General features: G+C 37.4%; 1 protein-coding gene across 1 annotated transcript in view; it reads left to right on the forward strand.

Moving 5' to 3' along the window:
* Positions 1-26,315, forward strand: part of LOC139945874 (SET domain-containing protein 9-like) — a 45,727-nt gene that overhangs the window by 11,714 nt on the left and 7,698 nt on the right. Inside the window, exons 2-8 of the mRNA XM_071943375.1 lie at positions 859-968; positions 2,603-2,712; positions 5,802-6,065; positions 7,746-7,902; positions 8,375-8,606; positions 9,875-10,071; positions 11,192-11,339. Coding sequence (XP_071799476.1) covers positions 8,489-8,606; positions 9,875-10,071; positions 11,192-11,339 — 463 coding nt within the window. The 5' untranslated portion in view covers positions 859-968; positions 2,603-2,712; positions 5,802-6,065; positions 7,746-7,902; positions 8,375-8,488. The remainder of the gene's footprint in view (positions 1-858; positions 969-2,602; positions 2,713-5,801; positions 6,066-7,745; positions 7,903-8,374; positions 8,607-9,874; positions 10,072-11,191; positions 11,340-26,315) is intronic.

Consider the following 26,315-nt stretch of genomic DNA (forward strand, 5'->3'; position numbering starts at 1 on the left):
TTCTGAGCGAGAAGTCCACTGGTTCCATTAGAGAACCTACTCTGCGGTAGTAGGTAGACTGGCACTCTAACTAACAAAACCCTATGATACTTGCGATTATGGGAATATATTGAAGGAATAAGAACTCACTCCAGGGAAGTGACGTTCTGAGCGAGAAGTCCACTGGTTCCATTAGAGAACCTACTCTGCGGTAGTAGGTAGACTGGCACTCTACCTAACAAAACCCTATGATGCGAGGGCTTGATAATATGGGATTGTAATGAAAAATAATAAAAACTCACTCCGAGTTAGCGACGTTAACAGCGAGAAGTCCCCTCGATCCACCAAGAGAACCTACAGTGGTTAGTAGGTAGACTGGCACTCTCTTGCTTTTTTTTTTTTGTAAGAATGTTTTTTTTTTTCAATTACTTGTTTTACCAGTTTTTACCTATGTTTGATGTTTTATTTTTGTGTTTGTGTGTAGATTGTGCTGGTTTATTGATCATTCTCCTTTTCTTAACCCTGTGTAACTAAATAAATTTAAATGTTGTTGTGTTTTTGACTATCTTTTAATCAGATTTGTTGTCCGGTACTTTTATCGTGGGGGTCAAAGGGCTAGGAACGGCCAGGAATGTGTGTGAAGTATTGAGCAACTTCTCACCCATGAAACATTCTATATGGCCAGCGTCTCAAATAGCCTCTCCTAGTCAAACTCCTACTGCCCGGCTTCCCGTGCCGATCCCTGTTTAGAACAGTGGGCAGAGGTGTGTTTTAAGTTAAGCAAATGACAGTACGTACCAAGAAAAAAACATTGACCATAATCTGCAGTTTCTTAATTAGGGTTCTTAATGAGAAGTATTGTTTGTTTGTTACTTTCAGGTCACATTTCAAGGTTCAACATATCCAGTTACATAGGTAGGAAGAAGACAACGGGAAAAGGATTCTGGTTTGACATTCCTGCTATTAATCTGCTCATAGAGAAAATAGAGGTGAAAACAACATTCTCATTTAACTTCAAAATATAACTGATCTTATGAAAAGCGCTTGTAACCGTTTATAAAATGCATATGGTTGAAAGTAGAATATAACTATGCACATTATGCCATGCATTTGCACAGTTTTTCTAATGTGTTCTACTAACATGACACGCCAGCTTGTGGAGTCAAATTTTATACTCCACAAAATGGTTGACCATGTTAGTTTGCGAAGTAAAAGAAAAACCACACAATTTTGGGGCATATTCTTGTGGCTCATTGTATTCTACTTCTAAAACATCTTTCTTAACATATGCATATTAAATTAAAAAAAACAAATTAAAAAATGATTTCTAAACACCAAATAAGTCTAATCCCAGGCAACGTGTCCCTTTAAAGTAAATTTGAAACACTTTATTCTTATGGTCAATTGATAGCAACAAGAATGTAATAATAACCTAGTACATTATTGTTTGCCGTGATTCACTTTTACGCTTGCCATCATCATTGCAACCCAACACGACACTACAGGCAAGGCTTTATGCTTATGTGGCTGTGTATGGTCAATGAAAAAATGGGCCAGGGCTTACTTCCCTCACAAAATACTCTATAACAAACTTATAAGACACTTATAGGAATCTTATAAGAACCTGTATTGAGCAGTCTTATAGAATCTTATTAGAGTCTATTGAGCAGTCTTATAAGAATCTTATCAGAGTCTTATGTGATTCTTACAAGTATTTAATATGTAAATTAGTGTGATCTCAAAAGAAATACACCAGGATCTTTTGAGAAACTACCGAATGTTTTTTTTTTCTCTTCAGAATTTCATAAGAAGTGTATAAGAATCATTTCAGAATACGATTTTTAAACGGAAAGTGTCATCTACTGTGCGTTGCAATCGTTGTGACATTGAGGCAAGGTCATGCTAAGTGAGAAAATTATCAGACTTAATAGTATGCATGAGTTAGATAAGCATAAAGCAAACCAAATCAAATCATAAGTCAAGTTGCTGTAACTGGCGCCCCACTTACACTGCATTTTTTCCCAGTAAAGTTGTTTGTCTAAGAAAGCAGTATTTTCTGCTTATTAATGGCTTACATATTCGACCCACGTTCTCATCTGTAAAGCCAACTATAAAATAATGTGTCTTCCATCCTCGCAGTATGCACAGTGCTGGGCTAAGTTTCATAAAGCTGCTTAAGCACAAAAAAAATAGCTAAGCACAACAAAATTGTGCTAACAGAAAAAGGTTACCAGCCTAAATACCGTGTCAAAAAGTTCAGTTTGTACAAAGTACAAAGGCTTCAGGGGCATGAAGCCATTTTCAGTCATCTGAAAGCACACAATCTTTCCAACAAGGCTATTTTTTTCTTTCATCTTTTTCAAGTACGATGACCAAAAAATGTTTACAGTAAAAGGCATGGTCTAAAACAGCAGTTTGAAAGTTTGAAACTTCACACACCTTTTTTTCAGAAAACACTGAGCTTTGGGTGTGGTGGATAAAACGTCGTTTTGTGGCATGAGCGGTATGTTGTATGTTTGAAGTTAAGCAAATGACGGTACTTGCCCAAAAAACATTGACCAAATCCGCAGTTTGTCACTAACAATAGTTCTTAATGAGTAGTATTATGTGTTTGTTACTTTAGGTCACATTTCAAGGTTCAGCATCACCGAGTTACTAGGAAGGAAGAAGACAACAGGAAAAGGATTCTGTTTTGACATTCCTGCTATTTATCTGCTCATAGAGAAAATAGAGGTGAGACAACATTCTCATTTAACTTCAAAATATAACTGATCTTGTGAAAAGCGCTTGTAACCGTTTATAAATACATATGGTTGAAAGTAGAATATAACTAAGCACATTATCCCCCGCAACTAACGGGACTAGCAAGCTTGTGGGGGTCAAATTTTGTACCCCACAAAATGGTTGAACATGTAATTTTGCAAAGTTAAAGGAAACCACACGATTTGGAGGCATATTCTTGTGGCTCATTATATTCTACTTATAAAATATCTTTCTTACCATACGCGTTTCATTAAAAAAACATAAATGCTTTTTATGCACCAAGTTGCCTTACCCAAGCAGCGTGTCCCTTTAAAGTAAACTTGAAACACTTCTGATGGTCAGGTGATAGCAACAATTGAGTGTGATATTAAAGGCAGGGGGCACTATTGGTAAGTGTCCAAGACTAGCCTTCACAGTTGGTGCATCTCAACATATGCATAAAATAACTAACCTGTGAAAATTTGAGCTCAATCGGTCATCGAAGTTGCGAGATTATAATGAAAGAAAAAACACCCTTGTCACACGAAGTTGTGTGCGTTTAGATGGTTGATTTCGAGACCTCAAGTTCTTCATCTGAGGTCTCGAAATCAAATTCGTGGAAAATTACTTCTTTCTCGAAAACTATGGCACTTCAGAGGGAGCTGTTTCTCACAATGTTTTATTCCATCAACTTCTCCCCATTACTCGTCACCAAGAAAGGTTTTATGCTAATAATTATTTTGAGTAATTACCAATAGTGTCCACTGCTTTAACCTATATCTGTTAGCCTTTTTCAACGTTTAAGCCTGGTTTCATCATTGTTACCCAAAATGACGCTACAGGCAAGGCTATGCTTTGTGTGGCTGTGATTGGTCAATGAAATACTCTAATAAGAAACTTTTAAGAAACCTACATATAAGAATCTTATTAACAAATTCTTATAATTTTCTTATAAGTATTTTATTTGTAAATTAGTAAATTAGTAAGATCTTAAAAGAATTACACCAGAAACTTGTAAGAAACCTTAAATAATCTTATAAGATTTTCAGAATGTCTTTTTAAGAATCTTTTATGAAGTGTGTACCAATCTTATGAGAATAAGATTTTTAGATGAAAAGTGTACTTCATTTACTGTTAGGCAAGGTCATGCTCAAAATATCAGACCTCCCTAAAGCGAACCAAATCAAATCTTAAAACAGATTAATGACCAAACAAATTTTCAACATCGACTTAAAAATCCTGAACTAGGATGAAGCATCAATTTTATTTTCAAAAGGTCCAGCCATTTTTTAAAATTAAACTTACAGGGTTTGAAGATAATGATGATAGAAAGCTTCTCATAAATTATAACTCGCTGAAGTGCTGTAATTTTTGAAAAATTTCTAAAACAAGTCACAAAATGTTCTTCTCAGTGAGGCGAAAATTATTTTAGCATGTAAAAACCCATTAACCAGTTTTGATATTATGCCATAAACATAGCATAACTGGTTAAAACTATTTAACATGCTAAAACTGAGACGAAAATTATTTGTTTTACTCATTTCTCAAAAACTACAGCACCTCAGTAAGTAAAAATTTCAAGGGAAGCTTTCTACTGTCATTTACCTTCAAACTGTGTAAGTTAAAAAATAAACTTTCAACAACAAGTTCACAGCAATTGAAGACAAGTGATGGTTAACATTGTACCGAACTGCTCAACAATGCATTTCATATTCTAAGACCACTTTGAGCATTTAGGGTTTTGTTCAGCAAGCCACTGAAACATGCAGTTGAAAGATACCAAAGGTGTCACTGTACACCGCTTGGTATGAGTAAAATAGAACATTGTTGACACATGTTCACTCGAAGTTACGGATTATGTTTGTAAACATACATAATTTTGTGAATTTTAAACATAAAGACTTTTTGTTTTAAATAACCTTTGGGTGGAACTTCTGATGTGTGATCCTCAGAATCCTTACAAATTGAGGAATTGGGAGTTGCCAGTCAGAAGCCATGCATCCCTTTGCCTTGTTTAATATTGGAAATAAGTAGTCCCTTTCCAATAAGGTGATCCCTTTGTTGCCCCTTCTACATGACTGGCACCCCAAAACAAGGATATCCGGAGGTCGTTGGTTCAAATTTCGCTCAAGTATTACGTTATCCTTGTTCAACTCCCAACCATTTAATATTTAACCCATTCAGTATCACATACAAAATTGTAAAATATTGATTGTTCATTCATAAATACCTCAGACAGTTTCGCTATTCCTATTGGTGGAGAGCGCGTCACGTGGGTATGTATAAACCTTTGTTTATGACCGGTAAAAAGTGTTAATTCATGGGCGTGACAAGCGACCTTGCACCTGTTCTTATAAGACAGTTTCTTCATTCCTATTGGTCGAGAGCAACGGCTAAAACAGTTGTGCCATATCACGCGATACGCGCGACGCCCACAGCATTCCCTTATACATAGGGAGTAGTTTACGCGAGGGCGGCAGAGGGCTCTACCATTTCATAGCTGGAGGGGTGTTGTGTTGAAAGAATTCATTTAACAATTATAATTTTTGCATTTATTTTACTTTTTGACCAAAAAGTGATGATGTTTTTGACCGAAAAGGTATTTATGAATGGGAATCAAAGTGTGTTGAATCGGTTTTCAACCAGTGGTTAAAACCCGCCGAGTCCTGGTTCTTTATAATTTACCTTGACTTCGTCTCGGTAAAATTATCAAGAACCAGGCCTCGTTGGGATTAAACCACTAGTTGAAAACCTGTTCACCACACATTGATTTCCTTATTAAAAACATTGAATATTTCTAATGGTGGTGTATGATCTGCTGCATAAATGGCCGTCTCTGACATTGAATATACAAATTTTATGGAATATAGTGGAACAAATTTACTTATTTGTTGAAAATCAACCATCAAAGCCTGAATACTGTACTTGTGAACTGACCATTTCTGGTAAACTTTAATTATCATGATTATCTTTTGAGTTTTTGGAAAAGGTAAAACATGTTCTCAGAATCTTTTGTGGCCACATGTTGTTCCTTCAAATATATTTATTAATGGTTATGTTTTTGTTCAATTTGTTTACAGGTGCACTTTGACTAGGATAAATTTGAACCTCGACCAAAGACTACAAGTTTAGGCAGACTTCTGTCCCAACCATCTTCCCTCACTGTAAAGTATCCAAACTAATGTAAACTGAGGAAGTCGGCCCAGTACAGATTGCACATGTCCATCATGACATGCATAACGGAAGAAGGTAGCAAAGCAACATCAGCCTATAGCATTCCTACTCTGCAGCACTACAATGCTCTTCCACTGCAAGTTGTAAATTAAATGCATTGGACACTATTGGTAACTACTCAAAATAGTTGCTCTCATTAAAACTTACTTACTTGGTAACGAGCAATGCGGAGCCGTTGATAACGTAAAACATTCTGAGAATCAGCTCCCTGTAAAGTAATGTTTCTCGCTTAAATGCATTGGACACTATTGGTAACTACTCAAAATAGTTGCTATCATTAAAACTTACTTACTTGGTAACGAGCAGTGCAGAGCTGTTGATAACGTAAAACATTCTGAGAATCAGCTCCCTGTAAAGTAATGTTTCTCGCTTAAAGGCACTGGACACTATTGGTAACTACTCAAAATAGTTGCTATCATTAAAACTTACTTACTTGGTAACGAGCAGTGCAGAGCTGTTGATAATGTAAAACATTCCGAGAATCAGCTTCCTGTAAAGTAATGTTTCTCGCTTAAAGGCACTGGACACTATTGGTAACTACTCAAAATAGTTGCTATCGTTAAAACTTACTTACTTGGTAACAAGCAATGCAGAGCTGTTGATAATGTAAAACGTTGTGAGAATCAGCTCCCTGTAAAGTAACAATAAAAGACTTCAGGTCTGATGAAGCGTTTTATTTGGCATCTGAAACCACACAAGTTTTGTGCAGAAGATTATTTTTTCTTTTATTATTCTCTTACATTAAAATGACCAATTGAGTCCAAATTTTCATAAATTTGTTATTTTATGCATATATCATTATACACCAGGTGAGAATAGACCTTTATCACGGTGCAGCCATCTTGAAATTCTCCCATTGATATCAATGTTACCGAACCAAGGCTGGAAGAACTCAATAGTCTGGTTCCTATTTTTAAAATGATTATTAGCATTCAATATTATTATTTGATACGAGGAACAAGACCAAGATAGAGGCATCATGATAAAGGTCTAGGCCTACTGGTCTTTAAAGGCAGTGGACACTATTGGTAATTACTCAAAATAATTATTAGCATAAAACCTTTCTTGGTGACAAGTAATGGGGAGAGGTTGATGGTATAAAACATTGTGAGAAACAGCTCCCTCTGAAGTGCCATAGTTTTCGAGAAAGAAGTAATTTTCCACGAATTTGATTTCGAGACCTCAAACTTTGATAATGGGAGTTATAAGGTGGGCCGGGACGGTGACCGGTCATTGCGGAGAGGTTGTATAAAACATTATGAGAAACGGCTCCCTCTGAAGTGCCATAGTTTTTGAGAAAGAAATAATTTTCCACGAATTTGATTTCGAGACCTCAGATTTAGAATTTGAGGTCTCAAAATCAACCAACTTTGTGTGACAGGGGTGGTTTTTTTTTCGTTCATTATTATTTCGCAACTTCGATGACCGATTGAGCTCAAATTTTCACGTTTTTTTTTTGTTATTTTATGCATGTGTTGAGATACGCCAACTGTGAAGGCTAGTCTGTGACAATTACCAATAGTGTCCACTGCCTTTAAAGTTTGTCTGTTGTTACTCACTGTTTGTAACTAAACAAAGCACTTCAGATTGACACACAGTTCTCTCGGTATAGCAGCAATTTTCTTGTACTACTACCATGAGAGCAGATGTGAGTGGTTTGATTCCACTGGTGCTTAGTTCAGGATTTGTGAGTTGGGTAGTGTCAGACCAAGGATATACCTCGGACAGTGAACTCTTCAAACATAAGGAATCTAATTTAATCCAATCTAATATAATCTAATCTCTTTTAGGAGCGCAATCAGACAGCGAGGTCTCGGTGGGTATAGTGTCAGCGGCGCATCAGACCAAGGATACATCTCGGACAGTGCTCTCTTCAAACATAATAAACCACATCGAACAATCAGTGAGCCGGACGTCTCCACATTGTCGGATGATAGGGTCATAAAAGTAAGTTTTAACAATACTATTCTTGTAGTCAAATAGTTATCTAATTTATTAGTTGAACAGTTTTGATAGTAAAAATTTACTTGGGCAGGATTTGAACCAGCAACCTTCAGTTTAATACGTCGACGCTCTACCAACTGAGCTACAGAATGTATCTAGCCCTATTTTGGCAGTCTCCCTATTTGTCAATATCTCTGTTCTGGGTGCAAGTCAGATCCCTTACCACCTTAAGCTGCGTTCCAAATGCTCTTTCATACACAATATCAACCTCTACCCTCTGAGGTACTGTCTGAGGTACCCTCTGAGGTACCCATAACCCTGGGTGAAGAGAAGCCATTATAGTAAAGCATCTTGCTCAAGGACACAAGTATCATGACCCGGATTCCAACCCACACTCCGATGACTTAAGCTTGACTTCTAAAATGCTCGAACATGACACTCTAAATTCTTTTGCCTCCCCCCCCCCCCTCTGTAGGTGAACCAGGACAGCTCCAACAGAAGTTCCCACTCCAAAGATGTCACCAAACCTCACAATCAGTTCAAGATTGCCCTGGACCAAACGTTGAGTCACCACGACACTAAGGCCTTGATGAAATGCTGCGAGTCTCTGGCGTTCCTCGTCAGAGATGCTGCTCACGTTACTCCGTCAAACTTTGAGTCGTGTGTCCATGCCATCAGGAGCTTTGTAGAGGCTACCGTGAATGGAGGTAGGGATCCTTTGGTTCTTAAAAAGCAGAAGCATTTTTAAAGGGTTTTGATACCTTTTGTAGATGAAGTTTTTTGGTCATGACATGAATCCCTACTCATTGTAAACGATGATGTATGAAGTATGATTTAATAATAATAATAATAATAATAATAATAATAATAATGATAATAATAATAATAATAATAATAATAATAATAATAATAATAATAATAATAATAATAATAATAATAATAATAATAATAATAATAATAATAATAATAATAATAATAATAATAATAATAATAATAATAATAATAATAATAATAATAATAATAATAATAATAATAATAATAATAATAATAATAATAATAATAATAATAATAATAATAATAATAATAATAATAATAATAATAATAATAATAATAATAATAATAATATTTATTAACGCGCCTTTTTCAAAAGGATATAAAGCACCAATTATTTTTACTGCAAGGTGAGTGGAACAAAGATTTTGAAATTATGAGACCTAATCCTTAGCACTCCATGTAATGGTTTACATGGTGCTACGGCGCATACAGCAGCCACAGCCAGGAACACCGGGACGAACCCCTTTTCTTTTCGATAAGTGCATGCACTGCGTTCTTTTACATGCATTACACAACACATGGGACCACAGCTTTACGTCCCATCCAAAGGACGAAGCAAAGGTCAAGTGTATGCATAAGGACAAGTGTCACGGCTGAGGATTCGAACCCACACTCTGCTGATCAGAAACACCAGAGTTTGAATTTGGAGCTCTTAACCACTCGGCCACGACACTTTCACATGAAACCCTGCTCATTGTACACAAAGATGTATGAAATATGATTTACATGTAGAAGTTTCAGCTTCATTGGTTGACAAGTTTTTGAAAAAAAAACCCAGAAAGTTCACAGCAATGTTTTCAAGAGTGTCATGTAAATCTGTTGTACATGCTAAAAAAGTTTCGTCTCCTCAGACAAAAAAAAAGAGAAAAGTATGGGACATTGTTACTCATTTCTCAAAAACTACAGCACGCCAGCGAGTATAACATTTTAAGCGATATAAAATTTCAACTTCCGGTTTAAACTGGAAGTCAAGTTCAAATGGGGTCATACACTTAAATAAAACCATCAGAACAAACACAAGAGGTGAACATACTGCGTGACCACCTTATAAAGTCACCTTCATCTCATGTAGATTATACATGTAGATAAGTACCATTTTGCACAATTGACATTTCTGCCCTGACTTTTGTTGAATTTTCAGGAAAGTTAAAAGACGACAGACAGAGGAAACCTGAGCCATCCAAAGATCGGAAAAACTCCAAGTTGTCGCGGAACCAAAAGCATAAGAAGAACATGGCCAAGACGAACTCTGTCCCGGTAAAGATGTCTCTGATGTGTGACATAGAAGACGGAGAGGATGAAGGGCCGCCTGGTGGATATCACTCACTCTCAATACAGGTCAGTGATTGGTTGATTTGCTCTTAATAGTTTTATTTAATTGGTTGGATAATAACTCACTGCAAATTGTGGGAGGTGATTGGTTGATTCGGTCTAGGTAATGTGATTTGATTGGTTGAACGCTTAGGAAGGGATTACTTTTTCAGAATAGTGGCTGATGATTGGTTGAATTTAAAAAAGAAGGGTTTCCTCATTGATAATTGGGCTGTTGGTCGTCAATGAAAGTATTACCAGTGAGACTTTTGGACGGTCCTTTTTTACAGGTCTGCGCGCTCTCAGACCTACGTGTGCAATACTGAGCATGTGCGCGCATGCTCAGAGCTGCAAAAATGGACCGTTATGCTGCTGCCACCAGCATCCTTAAAGTCTCCTATTGAATTATATGTAGTTGACAAAGCATCCAAATGGAAACATCACACCAACTTTTTGTAAAGAAGCCAATGAAGAAATTTCAGTTTTAGACGTGGGAGGAAAATCCCTATAGGAAAATCCCATGCAGTCGGGTAGAGACTGTTACACGTAAATCCAATCTACATGCAAGGCTCAGTTTGGGGAATCGAACCGGGGTCCGCAGAGGTGAAAGGCAGGGAAAGAAACCACTGAGCCAACCTGACTGTCATTAACCAACTATCATTTCGTTTAAAGAAACATTACAGAATGGGTTTTTGCTAATAAAATAGTTGCTGGCAGTGTGAGCACTTTATGTAATCCACCATATACATAGACTGACAAACCAGTAGAAGTTTGAGATCGATCGGCCATCTGGGTCACGAGAGAATAGTGAAAAACCGATTACAAGTTTTGCATTGTATTGATGCCGAAATAAATATGAATAAAACACTCACTGAGCGATAAACTCCGAACGCAAAGTTAGATTATTTATTTCTCATCAAATACATGCATGACATTTCAGACAGAAATATTTCATGGGATATTTTCAACTATTATCAGAATTAGACCGTGTAAGTTTTATGTAAATCTGTGATCTTCACGATTTTTGTTTCTACCAGTTCTGTAATGTTCCTTTAAAGCAAACTTGATTTTGAAATATTATCTTTGTAACTATTGAAACTCAAAGCAATTTTTCTGTTATTTTTCAAATTTTCGATATTATTATCAGTTATTGGACCTGATGCACACACTTCACACGAGGGCAGCCTCTATCTTCAGCTCGTGGGCCGAGGAGGAACAGAAGGACGGAGCAGGGAGTACCATCGATGCTGGCGCAAGTGCATTATGGATAAAATGCTGGTGCCCACTACTACAAGGTCGGTAAATCATGACACTATGTAAATCTGACCATGCAATCAATCAACATTATAAGAAGAATGCATGCAGGGTGGATTTCACAAAGAGTTAGAGGATTTGGGTACCTTTTGTAACACAAAACACAATGTCCTTTGATTTACGTTAAACTTTCGTTTGAAGATCATTTTAGTAGAAAGCTAACCGTAAAATATTACTTGCTGAGGTGCTGAAGTTTTTTGAGGAATGAGTAAAACAACGTCGCGGAAATACAGTTTAAATGCTGAAATAGTTTTTGTCTCCTGAGACGAAAATTATTTTTGTGACTTGTTATACTCATAGATTTCTCAAAAACTATCTTTATCTTCAACCCGTGTAAGTTTAATGTAAATGTCGTATAATAATCAAACCTCGGATTATTGGTTTAGCGTGGTTTCACTCAGGGTCTCAACGGGTAAACTCAATACGACTCTACAGATGCACACAAAACAGTTGTTTTGACTTACCACTGTTCAAAGACTTTATTCAAATGGACTTAAACTGATACAGACCTCAACGTTGATCTGAACTAGACTCGAAAAGGATATTCAAAACAACCTAATATAGAAAACAGACTAAATAAACAGACCCCTGTAAAATAGAGAGTAAAATAGAAAACAAGGGTTTAGAATACACATCATTATTACATTACACTGCACCTTTGTAGCACCAAGCACTCTGCCTTTCTTCAGGCTTTGTGTGTCGCCATCTTGGTATGTGGGGCGTAGAACTAAACCCCGGTCCCAACTACAAGTTTCCTTGTGGAGATTGCTGTAAACCTGTGAAATCAAATGGGCCTACTGTGTGCAACGTGTCAATCTTGGTTTCACATCAAGTGCGAAGGTATGTCTAACATTGAATATGCCCGTTTATATGACCTTTCTGATGAACCTTGGTTTTGTGGAACCTGCTCTACCCCAATTTTCCGACTCATTTTTGGAATCAACTATTTCAAGTACGAACACTGATGAGACTATTGAAAGTACCTTGTCGTCGGAACATTCATCTATGATTGACCGGGGTTCTCACAGCAACATATTGTGTGCCTGTTTAAACTCTAGGAGCTTAAAAAACAAGATGGCCGAATTCAACACTCTATTGTCCTCCATGAAACTGTCTTTTGTGGCTGTAACTGAAACCTGGTTGGACTCGTCAATACCTTCTTCAGTAATATTAAATGACAACAGTAACACCATTTTTCGAAAGGATCGGAATCGGCATGGTGGAGGCGTGATGCTGGCCATCTCCAACGGTCTTCAACCTACAGCTGTTGATTTGCCTGATACTCAAACTGAAATAGAAATCGTGTTTGTTCAACAAGTTATTGGATCTGAAAAATGGCTATGTGGGGCATATTACAGACCGCCCTCTTTAGATAGCACCAGTATCGATGATCTAGAGAATGTGTTGAGCCATCTTGGTTTGGACTCATTTGCCGGTGTAATTCTAATGGGTGATTTCAATATTGACTGGTTGGTCACCTAGCAACACTGGTCACCTGAGGTCCACCTTGGAAAACCTCACAGATATGCTACTTGCCTTGACCAACTAGTTCATGAAGTAACTAGATCGTCCGCTGATTTTTCATCGAACACCATCCTCGATTTGATCTTCACCTCGCGTCTGGATCGTCTGCGTGACGTTTGTATTGGAAGCTGGTATCGGCAACTCCGACCATAATATGGTGACTTTCAAGATTCGAGGCTCACCCGGTAAGCTTCCCAAACTGCTCAGAGAACTTTATCAATATCATAACAACTGATATTGATCATTTTCACAACCTGATTTCTATGACGTCATGGGATTTGATTGACTATTCTGACATAGATAAGGCATGGTCAGAGTTCACCGACTTTTTTTTTGCCTGTGTACGTGAATATATTCCTCAATGTCGGTGTCGAAGGAAAGTGAAACCCTGGATCACTGGAGAGCTGCATAAACTTATCAAGGAAAAACGGAGACTTTTTAAGAAGGCTCGTCGATCAAGAACTGAGGGAGTTTGGAATAGATATAAGCTCATCAGGAATAAAGTTTGTATCACCTCTAAAAAAGCATACAGCGATTATGTCACGCAGCTTTTCAAGAAAAAAGACAACCGCAAGTCCTTTTGGTCTTTCGTTAAGAACAAACGCAAATCTTCAGATGCCGCCGACTCTCTTTCAGTCAATGGTGCTAAGATTCAGGACCCTGGCAAGATCGCTTATGGATTTAACGATTTATTCGCTAGCTTCTTGACAACGCGTCGGACGCCTGTTGCAACACTGCCCCTGTGTTAGACTTTCCTCAACTCACAAATCTGTTTGTGACAAGGGCTCAGATTGCCAGTGAAATCAACAAGCTTCCACCTGGTAAAGCTCATGGTCCAGATGGTATTACCACACAAATGTTGAAGTTAGCATCTCCTGCAATCATACCTGCTTTGACTAACTTTTACAATCACTCTCTCAGTATTGGCTGTATCCCCTCAGTGGAAACATGCTAATGTTGTGCCAGTACACAAGCGTGGTGATAAAGCAAGTATGCTCAACTACAGACCAGTTTCACTGACATCTATTGTTTGTAAACTGTTAGAAAAAGTCGTGGTTAAGCAGCTCCTGGATCACTGTCAGTACCATGGACTCATTGCTTCCCAACAACATGGCTTCTTGCCTGGGAGGTCATGCACCATGGCGTTAGTTTCTGCTACTAATGACTGGCTATCATCGCTGGATTCCAAAGTTCCAGCTGTCGACCTTGTATCATTGGATTTCAGTCGAGCATTTGATACAATTTCTCATGACTTACTCATCAAGAAACTTCGTTTGTGCTACAACATAAGTGCCACTGCCCTTCTCTGGATAAACTCATTCGTTTTGGACCGTGTGCAACGTGTTTTGTATAAGGGAGTCTCATCCAATTGGCTATCAGTTAGCTCAGGGGTACCTCAAGGATCTGTATTTGGCCCCTTGCTTTTTGTACTTTATGCCAACGATCTCCAGCTTCATTTGTCATCCAGTATTGTCCAGTATGCTGATGACATTTTATATTTAGGAATGTGTACTCTCATAGTTGTGATCCAGATCTCCAAAATGACTTAATGACTATAGCGGACTGGGCTAAGTCTAACTCCCTGAGGTTAAATCCAGATAAATGTAAAACTGTTCGCTTGTCCTGGAGACACCTCCCAAAACCATGTTATCGATTAAATGGAGCTCCACTTGAATGTGTTGATTCTTTGAAGCTGCTCGGGTGTTCTGTACAGAGCAATTTATCTTGGGATCTCCAGGTCAAGGAAACTGTTTCTAAATGTAACCATATGATAGGACTGATTCGGATGATAGTTGGCAATTGCAATCCTGAAGTTGCCCTACACCTGTACAAATCACTAGTTTTACCTACTATGGAATATTGTTCACCTGTTTGGTGGGTACACAAAAGGAAACATATTGACATACTCGAAGGAATTCAACCTAGGGCTAGCAGGATGATTTTGCGTCAAAGATATATGGAGCAGTCCTACCTGGACAGAGTAAATGCATTGGGATTGATGGTTTTATCTAAACGTAGAGATTTTTTAAACTAATCTTTTATTGCCAAGCAGTTGGTTTTTAATACATCTTATTCTGGTTGTAATTTTCTTAGCAATTTTAAGATCAACAGTAGGCACTCTGACATTCTTACTTTCCATCACGGTAAACCTAGAACAGATTTTTATAAATTTTCTGCGGTTATTCGTTGTCCTAAAGCGTTTTCTGAACTCAATCACAAACCCGAAACTCTTTAATTCTTCATTCCTTTCAGACGTTTCGTTCCATCTTGCGAGATAATTTAGCAAACTAAGTTCAGTTTGGTTCGGTCCGGTAGTTTTTTTACGTTTTTAATACATTGGTTCAACTGGCCTTGGTCTTTCCTTGAGTTTAATTTTTACATGTGCACATTTATATTTCATCTTTTTATTGTCTTTGTTATTATTTTATTACCCCCCCCCCCCCCATTTTAACTTGTATTGGTGTTTCTGCTTATTTTTTTGACAATATTGAAGGGTCTATGTACTTTTTAGCTGCCTAATGTACTTTTTTCTAACAGAAATTATGGTGTTCACGGATTTACATTGAGCTTGCAGGGTTTGGGGATGGTGATGGTGAAGGGCTTCCCTTGGAATGTTGCTTGCTGGTGTGCTGTGGTTTTTTGGGGATGGGTGGGGCAATGTCGCAGAGTTAATTTTCGTCTCAGTTTTGGCGTGTAGGGTCGTATTGGCCAGCTATGTGATGTTTTGGTATAATATCATGGCTGGTTGATGGGTTTTTGTATGCTCAAATAATGTTCATCTCACTGAGACGAAATATGTTTTGTGACTTGTTTTGCTCATTTCTCAGGGGCTGCAGTTCCTCGGTGTATGGTATTTCGGGGGAGGCTTTCTACTGTCATTGTCTTCGGGCCCTGTAGGTTTGTTGTGAATCTGTGGACATTTTGAAAAAGTACCTTGTGTTATTGCTTTTTACTTGCCATCTTTTGTTTAAACTTTTACTGCAGTTTTAGAATGTTTAATGTATAGTATATATTGTGTATTTTTTTATGAGCTAGGTCTGGGAGAGCACATCTTTTTTGATGACAGTTTTTGGATTTTTGCCCTTCCCTGGACGGCCTGTGCTTGTTTTATTGGGGTTTTGGGGTTTTTTTTTTCTGAAGAATTAAAATAAAATAAATAAAAAATAAATTATCACAAACTGAGCTAAACACAGTACACCAGTAGTTCAAAGGTCACTTTGTGAACAACCTTCACTGAGAATCAAAACAAACCATAAAACAGTCACTTTTACTTATACATGACAAATTACTAACAATTTTGGATAGTTGTTAGAGCTTTGTCCTTGTCCTCAAAATCCAGGATTCACATATGGATTTATGCTTTACTACATGCACAAGGCCAACATAAACACATTGTGATGCTAATAGATACAACTCTTTGAACTATGGTGCAGTGTGATACAATAAACATTAACAACAATATTACCACAAAATAAAGCAATTTGATTTAACAAATCTCAATCAAAACCATTTCTCTCAAAGTAGAGTTTAACTGTAAACCACTTTAAATTAGAAGAAATGCAAGAGATAAATATGAATAATCAAGTTAATACAAGAAGTTAGAAGCTAACCTGAACACTTTCAGCCAATGCTTCTCTTTTTAACACATCACCATCAGCACGACCATTTTCAGGCTGATATGGAAGCTATATAAGAATAAAATGGAGTAACTCTCAATACAATTGAAGCATGAGACAACAAAACAATCAGTTCCATCTCAGTAAAACCTAACATTGTTTCTCCTTATTGTAAGAAAGGTTAACATAAACACAGTCACAATATTCTAGATATTTGGATTGAACACAAGTTTCTTGAGGAAGTGTTATATTTTTACTAGAGTTAACTCACATTTAAACACAAGAAATACGAAAAAATCAGTACAATAAAATATCAACTCCAAAATTACTAACTGTTAAAACTACAACTTAAAACATCTAAGATCAAAAACTCACCCTGATGTACGGCTATAAGAAAGCTCCTCACGAATTCAGATTTGAAGAAAACGAGTTCAGCAATTCAGAATGACTCCTGATCCTCTGTGCATCGCCTTTTAAACCCCTAACTTTACCAGTCACTGACGCTAGACCAATCTTCAATTGGTTAGTTTGAAAGTTCACTGAATATGTATACAAGTAAGTTTGAACTGGATGTTTGCCATTGGTCACTACTAATCGCTGACAGAGGATTTTCTCCTTGTATCAATTTACCTCAACTTGACCCACAAAGTCACTGTAAAGGCCATGGCTCAGGACTAGCAGTCCTTGAGGGACACTAAACCTTTCCAATCGACCAAGAGAATGTATAGCAATAAGGAAGTGGGTTTTCTCTGAAAACTCCCTTAAAACAATGAGTTTACATAGAAATTGCTCTAATAAGCTTGTCACTCCGTATTTCCATGCATTTAAGTCAACCTGGTGGGAACATATGGAAAAAGTCTCTAAGTAGTGTGTTTGTTTAGAAATCATTATGATTAACCTGCCTTCAGGTGGTCACTTTGTATTAGAATATTTTATATTTACGTTACCCTTGTGGAAACATGTGGATACAATGTATAATAACCTTTGGACGGCAGTTTTTGTACTCTTTTGTGAGGATTTTGGATGAAGTTCTGAAATGAACTTCATCTTAAAAGCAAGGATTTAGTAATTCTATAACATATATTGAGGGTAAATTTCATTTCCCGACAATCTTCCCCGCTTGAAGTCATGCGCCCTCAATGACCAACCGAAACTCTAAACCAGAAATGGGTTTGCACAGAGGTCAGCCAAGTCAGACCGTCATAGCCATACTTCGAGTAACTTTATAACACTCTGAACGGTATTAAACTATACGTAAAATATAGATTACATGTAAACAACACAATAGTACATCGATAGTGCACACTAAAAAAAAGTATATATAAATTGACAAAACCAAGGCAATGTACTAAATAAACCTTGTTTCATGTAACAGAAAGAAACACATCTTTGTGTAATCTTACACTGTCAAAATGAATCTCAGCACCTTCTTTACTATTTACTAAGGATCCAATCCGTAGATCCATTCCCTTCTCTTATGTGTCAAGGATAAACTTACACCTTCTTACGAATCAATCAAAATTACTGCCAACCTCAAATGGTCGACTACTAAATCTCAAACAGCATTTCTTACTCAAGTATGCCACTAAGGCTTCAAAATACAAGAGTGCTGCTTAAAATAGGTTGACTTCAAAAACTTATTCACACCAGTTCAAGATAGCATCAAAATTCCAACAAAAGAACTTTCAAACCCCTCTACTAATGAGGTAAACTACAGAATGGACTCCTTTTGAAAGTTAATTTCCAACCCAAACAGAACCAAAATAACCAATGAAATTTTGTTCCGCAGGTGGCTATTCAAATACTGATCATAAACAGGCATTCCTAGCCATCCAGTTACACCAGTATTTCCAGAATTCAATAATACTAACAATTCACGCCAAAGAATTCTGACACGCCCTCACCTAGAGGTACGTACAGCCACACTTCTCTGATTGCAAACTTTAACCATCGTCTACAATGGGACCAAAAAACCTTAAGTTTTGTCCTGCAAACAGTTATCCAAACTCCCTGATCATAAGCAAGCGTTATTTCTGGCCATGCTTTACATCAGCATACAATTCAATTATTGAAACCAATTAACATCTGATTGTGAAACCATTAAAGCCTTATCTGTTCAAACAACAAATAACTTTGATTGAATCGAATCCCCTGATAAAATCACTGATCAAAACGAGCATAATTTCTAGCAAGTTCTAATCCACAACAGTAGAATTCAACTGAAATCTGTCACCTAACAACTGGTCGTGGAACATTAAAGCCTAATCTGCTTGCACCCAAATTGCATTTAAAACAACAAACTTTTGATACACATCAATGAAGACTCTTACTGCAAATTATTGTTGCTTGGTTTACATTTAATGAAAGTAACAATGCACCTCATGCAGGATGTACTTCCCTTCTCTGGTTATTTTACTATACGGTAAAACTAAACTGGCGTACCGCCACGACGAATTCTTCTTCTGGTTCCTTTGAAGGGACACGTTGCCTTGGATCGGCCGAGTTGGTCTTTGAAAAGTGTTTGAAACCAATGTTTTGAAATCAATATGGTTAGAAAGATGTTTTAAAAGTAGAATATAATGATCCACACAAACATGCCTTGGAATGGCATTGTTTTCCTTGAACTAACACAGCACGCCATTTTGTGGAGTCAAGCAAGGGAAACCAAGCAATTTCGAGGCATGTTTGTGTGGATCATTCCATTCCACTCAAAACATCTTTCGAACCATATTTATCCATTTCAAACGTTTCAAACGCTTTTCATAGACCAACTCGGCCGACCCAAGGCAACGTGTCCCTTTTAACTTCATACACAAGTCTAGGGAATGAAACCGAGGCTCTTTTCAAATAGGCTGATGCATTTGGAATGTTTTGATTATACATGCAATAGTACACAGTCCGGGACTTGGATATGTCAAAGGACCTGTTTCTCTGAAGGACAAATTGTGACGTAAACAAAAAGTGACTTTGGATGTTCGTTTATACACTAAAAAATTTGAATGAAAATACATTTTACAAACTTTTAGACTAACAAAATTGTTTTCTTTATTGTTTATCTCTGCTTAAAATTTGGAACGAGAAAACAGTTTAAAGAGAAAGTTAGTGCCAGATCGTTTTTCTTTTAAATCTTAGAGGCGTTGTGAAAATTTTAATCTCAGTGCAATTTTTAATAGTCAAATCCAGTCCAGTGGTTTTTAGCTTTGTTTTATCCATTCAACGTGTTAGCTAGCGAGCCGTGCACGCCGTGTTAGCACGGTCAGTTGGGCTGAAAACACGGGCAAAAATTTGATGCACGGCTTGGGTGAATTTGGGTGAAGCCGTGTTGTTGAATAATTTCAGTGAAAATTACTGAACTTCTTTTATTATTTTTTTGTTGTTGAACAGTTTAAAAACAGTAGTGAGTAAAATTAGATTTGGTTTTACCAGATTTCCTTCTTCTTTTTGAATCAAAATTTCAACGACGCAACCATAAAACAATCACTTGAAGTTGCCTCGAAAACGCTGACCACATTGCGACTACACAAAACACAACGCACACAACACACATAACACAACGCACGTGCAAATTACACAGCGCAAGCTAGACACGCAGACTTCGTTTTAACAGTCAGTCGTCGTCATCGACCGTCATAAGCAGGCAGCATGAACTCCATGCACGCGTGGTATGATAGAGGCGAATTCACACGCGTTTTCGTTCAGATTATTTTAGGTACCAATCTCATCTCCACGATCCTACAAACCTCGCGCTTTGGATTTTTCTACTATGACGTCAGTATCAGTAACTGAGTGACACGCGGCGCAGTGCACCTTTTACCGCATATATTCTGCAGTTGCTTTGTAAATTGGTTCCGCAGTTTTTCCCAACTCGACGGCGGCAAACATGACGATCTTTTTTCCTTCTAGAAATTCAAGGGCACATCATTTGTTCGTTGTAGAGTTTGTTTGAAACATCGAGACTTTTTTGGATTTGAATGTTTACATCTCATGGGTGTTAATGCAGTTGACAAAACAATGTTTAATTTCCGCTCAAAAGGATCAAAAACTGGTTCATGTTTCTTTTCAAATCTCAAGTCGGTTTTGCTGTAGACCTCCCAAATTCATTTTTTAATGCATGGTACGTTTTTTTGCCCAGTGGAACTACTTAAATGGCACTGTCTTTCGTAACCGTTTGTTCTTTATTCTCCGCAGACTGGAACCTATAAGACTTAAACGTTATGAAACCTAAACAAATACTAAGAAAAATATTAATTACCATGATCAGTCAGTTTAAGTTAAGCAAACAATTATGGTACATGTAAATCACTCTTGGCATGTTGATGGTTGCAAATACTTGTGTGAATCATTGTTTTACGTTAATTAATTGATTTGTTTAAAATAAATACAAAAACTATTATCAGCTTCTTGACCTTAGGCCTGTAGTTCTGAAATCGAATGGACAATAATGGAAAGAAAAAATTAACATTAGTAAATGATAACTCTAAATTTCTTTAATACCTCTTCATATTTGTTTTTAGTCTTTAAGCAAAAATTTGTATCAAGAGTAACACATGGCAAAAACAAAAAAATATTTTGTTGACAGCAAACTTGTATTGCATTATTTGATCGCTTTTGAATCATTTCATGCTAAATGGGTCCAAGCACAGCTCCGTGGTCCAAGTAACTGCTTTGAACTGGCCTAATATTGACCCAGAAACATTTTATTGAGTTAAATAGCGGACGTCGATCACCTTTACAATATCTATGCTTTAAAGGCTCTCATTAAAGTTAAAAACAAAACAAAAATTAAATCAAAATAGTTTACTTGTAACAGAAATAGGTACCAGAAATGCATCAAAGACCACCAGATAGCACATACAGTAGCCAGAGCTTCCAGGGCCCTTAAGAGGGGGGGGGGCAGACTTGGCGCTGCGCGCTCGTATTGTCACACGTTTCTTTTTTTTCCCTTTATAGTGATTTAAGGTTACACTCCCACTTTTTCAGTTTGCACTCCCACTTTCCAAATTCCTGGCTAAGACATACAGTGCTTATGTTATTCAGGCCAAAAGTGTTTTTGTTTGTCGGAAAAGTGAAAGTTGTCACTCGTTTATTATTTGCAAAAAGTATATCGTATACAAAAAGAGTGTTAGTGTCTTCACAAAGTGTTATTATGATTAATTTAGAAAAAAAAGTATGTTTAGACTGTTGTTGAGGCACGATGGATATTAATAATATGTTGTAATAGTAGGAGAGTTTCATGAAATGTTTAATAGCGTTGAGATTGAGTTAATTGTCCAAGTTATTCCCAGTCATTTATTCAGGTCATTTATTCCACAGAACGCATTGTCTCCTTTAAAGGCGGTGGACACTACTGGTAGTTAAAGACTAGCCTTCACAGTTGGTGTATCTCAACATATTTATAAAATAACAAACCTGTGAAAATTTGAGCTCAATGTGCTTCGAGTTTGCGAGATATTAATGAAAGGAAAAAAACAATCTTGTCACACAAAGTTGTGTGCGTTTAGATGGTTGATTTCGAGACCTCAAGTTCTAAATCTGAGGTCTCAAAATCAAATTCTTGGAACATTACTTCTTTCTCAAAAACTATGGCACTTCAGAGGGAGCCGTTTCTCATAATGTTTTATACAACCTCTCCGCAATGACCGGTCACCGTCCCGGCCCACCTTATAACTCCCATTATCAAAGTTTGTTTACCTCTAGTTAATAAGATTTTTTTAGGGTCTATAAAGCCATATTTTTTATGTGAATGAAGACATGAAAGGTTTAAGGATGTCCTCTCTGTTTTTCAGCTCTTTTTGAAAGAAACATATTTAGTATCCTAGAAAAACCACAATTTTAATTGGCGTTATATTGGGGATCATTACGTCATGTAAGCGAGCATTCCACGGCTTACCTGTAAAAAAAACGAGAAAAAAAAACTTACTTTCCGTTTTTTTTTAAAGAGGCTTGAGGCTGTTAAGTATATTTGTTATGATCATAGAGCTATACAATGTATAAACCTCTATTAGAGCGGCAGCCCAGAGCACTTTGGTTAAAGGAACGAGGTACAGATATTTGAGTACAGGAACATTTAGTGGATAACCTGACGTAGTCAGATATGGATGTCTGCCGAGGACCCCCCCCCCCCCCCCCCCCCCCCGCTGTGTGTGGCGCATGGACCCCAAACACAGAGGCAAAATAATGGACTGAATCAAACATTCTAGGTACCACAGGAAACCAAGTAGAAATGGTCATTACCATGATAATAAGTAAAAAATATCAGCCGCCAGACAAATTTTCTGCTGCATTAGGCCTGCCAGACACAAACCTATGGGTTGAAATTAACAAGGTGTCAAATTAGCTCAGATTTACATGAAACTTTGTCTTACTGTTCCACTATAGCTAAAATGGACACAAACCAAAAATTAAATACTTCATATCGTTTCCGAGATATACTCTAAATTACAAGGATTTAAATTTAAATCCACAGGATTAAATTTTAAATCTTTCGAGGATTGTCGTTAGGGACCAATCTGCGTGGATTTAAAATTAATCTTTCAAAAGATTAAAACAATTAAGTCTGTGATGGATTACTTAAATCAATTCCAGTGGATTTATTTTTTCAAATCTTTACAAATTTAACCTTCACCCATTGAATGATTTAAACCTAGATGCTAGCAATCTTTCGGATTCATTTCTAATCTGCCTTGGGATTAAAACATTAAACACGATTTCTGAACCAGCAGGAAAAACAAAACAATGTAAAAACAACAGTTTTAAAACATTTGCCTTCAAAATTTTATTTTCAAATATACAAGTAGTTTCGACAATAAACCTCGACATACATTTGACCTATGTTGTCCATAAACATGAAAAGTTCTGTTTTGTAGCTACATGTTTATCACTCAAGGTTTAAATCTGCAATTTCATTCAAATATTCTAAGAAGATTCGAGTGGTCGAACCAGTTGTTTACAGCCTCTGGGCACATTTGAGAGATTTATTTTAAAACAAAACAATTTGTTTGTTTCCTAGATAGGGTGAACACAGACAGTCTAGTTACGACACTAGCTTGATTTCAAATAACTTGTTTAAAAAAAAAAGATATTGCCACAAACAATTTGTTAAATGCTTTTGAATTAACTGATGCACTACCTTTCTCCTACAAATTATTTATTTTAAGCAAAACTGTATTCTGTATCCAAGGGAATGCCACTTCAAATTAGATGTGTGAATTATGTTTGATATCAGTTGGATAACCGGATTTCATTGCAGCAAGGATCTCCAAAGTTGTTGTTTTTTCAGAATAGTCTGACCCACACTCAAAATAACGGATTTTAAGAACACAAACTGCTTCAGCTTTCTCTCAGAGACGTTTCTATTGTAAAATATTGCCCTATCTACATATATTAATTATCAGGTTGGGTGACCAACAAAACTCAAAAGCAACACCTAACAGTAAAACACTGACGTTCGTGAAATGTAGAGAGAGTATAGGGCCTATGCAACAGGGAGCTGAAATCTGGTCCGCCGTCGTCACTGGGAAAAAATGAACTTGGTGGGGGAAACTGAGTGAACATCGGTCGTAAATTCACTCTTTTCCTCTTCAAGTTCGTTGTCTCTGTCTATGCGGAGTATGGTCATGGCCATGGACATGATAACGTTTCTCCATTGGAATGGTTAATGTTTGGTTTATTTAGTTAAAACAACGATGTTCACACTGACTTTAATACAACACCAAAATATACGTGGACGTTGTATAAAATGTATAACATTAACATAATTTCGTCGAGATATAATTTTTACCACAGGTCATGATCGTCGTGTAAACTGTAAACAATCATTGCAAAAACCTATCCATATCCTATCCGATATACTAGTGCTACATAAGATTGGATTCACCTACCTCATGAAATAATATTAAAGTTTTGCCTCCTTACTGCCGACTGTTCTGACCGAAGAAACTTGTGTGACTATGAATGACTGATCATCGTTCGTGTACGTTTACATTTGTAATTGAACGTGCGCGTTTCGTTTTATCATGCAGCAGACAGCAGTAGTACTAGTAGCTAGCCCTATATAGGACTCTTTCTCTGTACACAGGAACAAAACTGTAGTACAAAACGAAGGTGTAAGGCCGCCAGGGCTATACTAGTAGCCAACTTTAACAGCGCACACACAGTCGGTTTATTTTAATGGCTGCCGACAAAGTTTTGAGTTGTACGTTTGTGCAATACGTCACGAAATCGCGTCACGCTGATTGGTCCACTGTCCATAAAGTTGGCGTCCTTTTTTAATCGTTTGGAGGATTGAAAAACAAAATAGACTCTGCGGATAATTGTTGATTTATTAAATCGATTTGGACTAAAAATAAATCTTTAGGACTTATTTTTATTTTAATCCTATAACGGATTTAAATTTAACTCTCTGTAATTTAGAGTATACAGCCTCTTAAAATATGCTAAAATCGCCCCCTTTTGGAGCTCCGACTCCGGGCGTCGTGGTGGTATTTTTTCAAACGTTAAGAGCCCGTAACGACACCAGCTGTGTGGCTGAAAGGTGTATACTTTCTAAGTTGTGGCCCTTGATTCATAATATGGCTGCACTGGGGCTGCCAGACCCCCCCCCCCCACCCCACCCCCGGGGTTAAAGCCATTGGACCCTTTCGGTTCAGAAAAAAAAAAAGTTCACAGATTTACAAATAACTTACACGGTTTACAGAAGGCAATGGTGAAAGACTTCTCTTGAAATATTATTCCCTGAAATGCTTTATTTTGAGAAAACAGCAAAACAATATAAATTCTCGTTAACGAGAATTACGGATTTATTTTAAACACAATCATGTCATGACACGGCGGAACGCGCGGAAACAAGGGTGGGTTTTTCCGTTGTTTTCTCCCGACTCCGATGACCGATTGGGCCTGAATGTTCACAGGTTTGTTATTTGATGTACAAGCTGTGGTACACAAAGTGTGGGCCTTGGACAACACTGTTTACCGAAAGGGTCCAATGGCTTTAAACATCGGAGGAATGACCTAAAACCAAGTTGAAATTATCAATAGGCCTATCCCTAATGCACTATTCAAACACAAGACAATACCAAACGCCAGACAAATGTTTTGTTGCATTGGGCGCGGCCGGCCCGACAGACACCTACCCTCCCCGGGTTAAACATCAAAGTAACCACCTGAAACCAAGTTGAAATGAACAATTACACCATTCTTTGACCAGTATCAATCATCAGACGAAAGTTCTGCTGCATTGGGCCCGGCAGACACCTCCCCTCCCCCGGGTTAAACTTCAGAGGAACCACCTGAAACCAAGTTGAAATGACCAATAACAATATTCTTAATACAAGTATCAACTGCCAGCCAGACGAAAGTTTTGCTGCATTGGGCCCGGCAGTCAAACTCCCCTCCCCCGAGATTAATAACGACACCAGCTGTGTGGCTGAAAGGTGTATGCTTTTTAAGTTGTGGCCCTTGATTCATAATTGTGAAATTAAGTTGAAATGACCAATAACAATATTCTTAATACAATAACAATATTCTGATGATTGATACTGGTCATCAAAGAATAGTGTAATTGTTCATTTCAACTTGGTTTCAGGTGGTTACTTTGATGTTTAACCCGGAGGGGGGGGGGGGTAGGTGTGTGTCGGGCCGCGCCCAATGCAACAAAACATTTGTCTGGCGTTTGGTATTGTCTTGTGTTTGAATAGTGCATTATAGGGATAGGCCTATTGATATTTTCAACTTGGTTTTAGGTCATTCCTCAGATGTTTAACCCCGGGGAGGGGGGTGTCTGGCAGGCCCAGTGCAGCCAAATTATGAATCAAGGGC

Source organism: Asterias amurensis, chromosome 13 (genome assembly GCF_032118995.1).
Source record: "Asterias amurensis chromosome 13, ASM3211899v1".
In the NCBI taxonomy this organism is placed as follows: domain Eukaryota; kingdom Metazoa; phylum Echinodermata; class Asteroidea; order Forcipulatida; family Asteriidae; genus Asterias; species Asterias amurensis.